This window comes from Cryptomeria japonica, chromosome 11 (assembly GCF_030272615.1).
Source record: "Cryptomeria japonica chromosome 11, Sugi_1.0, whole genome shotgun sequence".
In the NCBI taxonomy this organism is placed as follows: Eukaryota; Viridiplantae; Streptophyta; class Pinopsida; order Cupressales; family Cupressaceae; genus Cryptomeria; species Cryptomeria japonica.
The window spans coordinates 109,350,818-109,356,144 of NC_081415.1; the positions used below are offsets into that span (position 1 = coordinate 109,350,818).

At 35.8% G+C, this 5,327-nt stretch overlaps 1 protein-coding gene across 1 annotated transcript; it reads left to right on the forward strand.

Moving 5' to 3' along the window:
* The first annotated feature begins 220 nt into the window (after positions 1-220).
* LOC131037627 (uncharacterized) lies at positions 221-4,938 on the forward strand. The gene is made up of 2 exons (XM_057969816.2): positions 221-748; positions 3,493-4,938. The coding sequence occupies exons 1-2, from the start codon at positions 683-685 to the stop codon at positions 4,594-4,596; spliced, it is 1,170 nt and encodes a 389-aa protein (XP_057825799.1). The 5' UTR covers positions 221-682; the 3' UTR covers positions 4,597-4,938.
* The last annotated feature ends 389 nt before the right edge of the window (positions 4,939-5,327 follow it).

The window sequence follows — 5,327 nt, forward strand, 5'->3', positions numbered from 1 at the left end:
CCAATTAATGGGGTGGAAAAGGTCTTAAACAGCCTGCAAATTGCCCTCAAGAATCTCCAAGACTTTGTATTTTTTAAGGTTTTCCCAATCTTAATCAATTCATTCTTGTTTGATAATAGCTGCCCATGCAGAATGTTTATGTATGTATTTAAATAGCAGTAGAAATCTATAACCGTCTATGTACATTACGACCCATATGTCAGTGAATCCTAATTCGGTTCACCACCTTTTTCTGCGAAGTTATATAACGAAAGTGGCAGTTATTAATGGCTGTTTCAATACTTATCATTATCAATGGTGATGGGTACTTGTTAGCTTGAATGAAATTTTGAAAATCTGAGAAGAGAAGTCTTGATAGTACTCTGAATTCTGAATAGGCATGAATTGGAAGAGTTCTGATTAGACTTGAATTGGAAGAGATCTGATTGGGCTTAAATTCAATCCAGTTTATCCATTTGAGAATGGTTGAGGACAGGCTTGAATTTGGGGAAGTTTTTATTGTGGGGATTTGAATTTTGGGTGGGGAATGTGATTATTTTTTGGGGTTTTCTGAGAACAGGGTTGGTGGTTGTTTATGATCAAAATTTCAAGGATTCAACTGCTTTGCATTAGTAATACAGAGCTTGGAGTAATTGCGTATGGTATTTCACAAAAAAAATAAGATTTGGGTTGCCAGGCATTCATGATGGTGGATGGAGGAACCTATAGTTGTAAGAAGACGGATAAAACTCTTCATGGCATCTGCAAGGTATAGTTTTAGTTTACTTATGAGTCTGGAATTCCGTTTGCCTTATTAAGAGATTTGAAACTTGAAACAGTGACTTATTGTGAATTTGAGTTCTTATATATTTTAGGGCCGTAAGTGTAAGGCATAACTCAAATGAGATAAGATTCAGACATAGCATTGTAGATGGGGCATTTTTCATAGTAGGTTGGTTAAGTGGCAGTGTGTTGATGTGACCACCAAGGTTCAAATTTCTGTTATGATTGTAAGCGTCGGTTTGAATTTTAGTTTTGTTAATTGAAGATGAGATCCCCCATTTGTAACTCACCAGTTCATAGCTCCATGTGATACAGGAAGAGAAGTCATCCCAGCGGACATCTTAACAAAAAAAAGAAATCATGACATTGTAGATGAAATCTCAAATTAATCTTGTTAATCATGAAATTCTCTTTTCAGAAATGGACATCACTATTAAACAACTACATATCCCTTGAGAGATCCAACTACAGTTTTGGCTTAATGAAGATTTAAACTTATCCCATTTATTATTACTTTTCTTAGGAAATTGTGATCTTTCAATTTTTTGTTACGGATTTGAGCGGCAATAGATATAATTGGTTTTGTTTTGTACCCTAGATTTTTCACTTGTTGGCAGTTTTGAATAAGGTGGTTGCTAATGGTTTCGTTTTAGGACTGTGATTCTGTCAATTTCTGCATTGCCCTTATATTTATTTCCTGTATATGTTATAATGCACTTCTGTGGTTTGAATTGGGACTATCTTCTGATTGTAGGATAAGTAGCAGAAGTTGATGTTTTTGACCTGATTGACCATATAGTTTTATGTTGGTCTTTGAACTTATGAGTTATTGGGATTAATAGTGATTACTTCCGCTTCTTAGTGGAGACCCAGGACAGTTTTGTTCTGAATATTTATTCCAATTTTCAATGCCCTGGGATTTGTTCTATCTTTTGTTCAAACTCGTTTTCTTTGAATGCATAAAATTCACTTTTTTTTGGGACAAATTTTCCAAAGTTCTGAATGCCCAAAATCTCCTCCTTATTGTTACTTCTGTAAAGGGATTTTGCGCAAATCAATTATATGCAACTATGTAGGCCTTTCTTTGCTCTATGAATCTTTATTTTGATAATGAGGTACAGTTTCTCTATTTGGCAATCTCCTTTTAGTTGTTTTGTCACTTGTAATATGCTAGCACTGGGCCTTTTGATAAGGGACAGTGTCCAACTTTCCAGCTTGCGTCTTTTCCTTTACTAAGCTCAGCATTTTCATGGTAATGACCCTCTGTTCAATTGGGGAAAGCTGTTTTTCTGAAGAAAAAAATTAGAGGGAGGATAACCCATTTTTCTTATAAATACGTGGGTCAGTTTTAATTAATTTAAAAATGTATAGAAGTATAGGACACAAGGTCACTTCTTAGAGTCACTTAGTGTCTAGAAAGTAAGATAACAGAAATCACAATAAAATCGCTTAAACCATACTGATAAGAGGCTGAAGGAATCCTTCTTTTTAATTTCTACGAATAAGATGTATCAATCATTGATCTCTTCTGATTTAAAGCCAGACTAACGAAATTCTGCTCTACCAAATCTACTCAAACTTAAACCCAGACTCATCCCTTATATTTCAGATGGAGCTTTTCAATCATTTATTTCCATCCAAAACTTAAATAATATATTGAGCAGAACTTGCTTGTATTTAAGATGAATTATGGAATTTGTCTCCAGGACTCTTTTACTGTCTTGGGGTACCTGGAATGATGTGTTAGTGGCTTCCTGTCAAAACCTGAGGGTTTACTTGTGTAAGTTTTTTCCCATTTGAAAATAGTTTGCTATTTGAACATCTCTATGTACAAATTCTGATGTTCTATTGGAGAGGAGGGTGAACCATCTTCTGTAATGCAAAAGGACTACTTGGTTCCTTTTCCTTTGCTTCTAATGTGTGTTTTATATTCTTTTGACCTATTGTCTTAGACCTTATTTTCAATTCCATTCTCTTTGATAAATGTTTCTGCTTTCGATTTCAATTCTTGAACATAAAACTCAGATCGCCCAACACTTTTTTTGGTCTTGAACTTATGGAGTTGCATTGTTGGTGTTGTTTTGAGCATTTGATCTTTGGTTGTTGTGTCCTTGGTGTCTTTTTGGTGTTCCTTTTATTGCTCTCCTTTCTTTAGGTTTATATCTCTTTTCGGGATTCATGACATGGTTTAACAGTCTCTTTTGAGATCGTTAATTAGAAAATAGGTGCATTTTTGGGGAAAAATGGTCAGCTCAACTACCTCCAAGTGGTATCAAAGCGGGATTATAAGTTCAAATCCCCTCGGGTAACACATAGGAAGAGATTGGTGGAATGTGTCCAACGTTTCCCTTTGAAATTGGTGACATGGTTTAACAGCCTCCTGTAAGATCCTTAATTGGAATGATAACAATTTTCTGAATAGCTGCATCTTTTAGAAATATCGACCAGCTCAACTCCCTACATATATTTTGAGTTTCCCTGACCACTTTTGGCCAACAGTGGAGACTAATATTTGAATTAAATAAAGGCTATGCTGTTCTGCTATGACTTTGTTCATTTATTGCACTGTTTGAATTTCTCACAACATACAACATTTCAATGGTATTTCTGTTATCTGCCCATGTGACTATCTTTTCAGGCATCTGTAGTTTTTCCACAGATCAGTAATGTTTCTTGACATTTCTATTTTTTGAGTTTCCAACTCTCACGGTAAATCTTTGTTGATGACAGGATACAGGTCTAGACTGTTTGGACATGTCTAACATTCGTGCTATTTCAAGAAGTCTTCACATTAAGGCTTTACTCCTTTGGCTGATCATTGTTCCAACCTGTGTACTGGGAATTTTCTTCTATGGCCAAAAAGTCTCCTCTTTCTTTCGCCCTCTTTGGGATACTCCTCCAAAGTCCTTCAATGTCATTACTCATTACTATGCTGAAAATGTGTCCATGGAGCACCTCTGTGACATTCATGGGTGGAAGATCAGGGACACCCCTCGCCGAGTTTTTGATGCCATATTATTCAGCAATGAAGTAGATATGCTCACAATCAGATGGCAGGAGCTCAATCCTGTTGTAACAAAGTTTGTGATCCTTGAATCCAATACAACCTTCACAGGTCTACCAAAGCCCTTAAACTTTGCCATCAACAGGAAACAGTACAAGTTTGCAGAACCCAAGCTGAAGTATAGAATTTATGCTCCTAGTTTGCCCACTTCTCTTGGACAGAATCCTTTTTATGAGGAGGCAATACAGAGAGTGGAATTGGATAAGCTCATAAGAGAGGCAGGGATTCTGGAAGATGATCTTCTGATCATGTCAGATTTAGATGAAATTCCAAGTGCACACACAATAAACATTCTTAGGTGGTGTGACAACATACCTCCTGTGTTGCACTTACAATTAAGGGAATACATGTATTCCTTTGAGTTCCCTATGAGTTATGACAGTTGGAGAGCACAAGTCCATCTCTACAAACCAGGGAAAACTCGTTATGGCCATTTTCGCCAAGCAGATGTACTCTTTTCAGAGGCAGGGTGGCATTGCAGTTTCTGTTTTCGCCATATACGTGACTTTGTATTTAAGATGAAAGCTTATAGCCATGTAGATAGAGTGAGATTCTCTTATTTTTTAGACCACGCAAGATTACAGGACATAATCTGCAGGGGGGCAGATCTTTTTGACATGTTGCCAGAGGAATATACTTTTCAAAAGATAATTGCAAAGATGGGTCCCATACCTCACTTTCTCTCTGCTGTGCATCTTCCATCTTATCTAATTGACAATGCTGACAAGTTCAGGTACCTTCTTCCAGGTGGTTGTGTTAGGGAAAACTGAATAACCTTTTTCTAGTGTTTCCTAGCTAATGCTAAGACTGATATATTAACTGATCCAACATTCAGTTGTCAAAGAAATTGATATGGATTCCTTCTGTAAAATGCATCATGATCTTTATTACATTTTGATCATGCCTTATTAAAGGCTGAGCAGTGTTTACCAATAGCATCCGAAACTACACATGAACCAGTCTGAGGTTTAATTGTTTTCTCTAATAAAATCCAGGTTATAGGATCAATCGTCATTTCTAATTTTTTTCCTTGGGGTTTTAAGGAAACATGATCCTACTTTTCCATCAGATCAAAGAGTTCAATTTTTCATACACAAAAGCCTAGATTATAAAGAGGGTAGGATGAGAAAGTATTCCTACAACTGAAATGAAGATCTTTGGTACACTCAGAACTATTATTATCAATTCCTGAATTTGATTGTGTCTGAAATTTTTATCATCAATGTTTTGGATCATTATTCCATGATCCATCATTAGAATGTGAAAGATTTGGTCCATTGATGTCATGATAATTTTGTAGTTGGGTATTCCATTCCACATTCAAATAAATGAAGTGGATGTAAGAAAGTGCATCAAACTTAAGAGGAGGTATGACCTTATATATTAAGGTTCCACAAACTTAATTTATTACCTTATACATTGAGGAGTTCTATGAGATATGTTAATCTTAAAATTGGATCAAGTTGTATTCACGTTTGGTAGAATCCCATATTTTTTATTT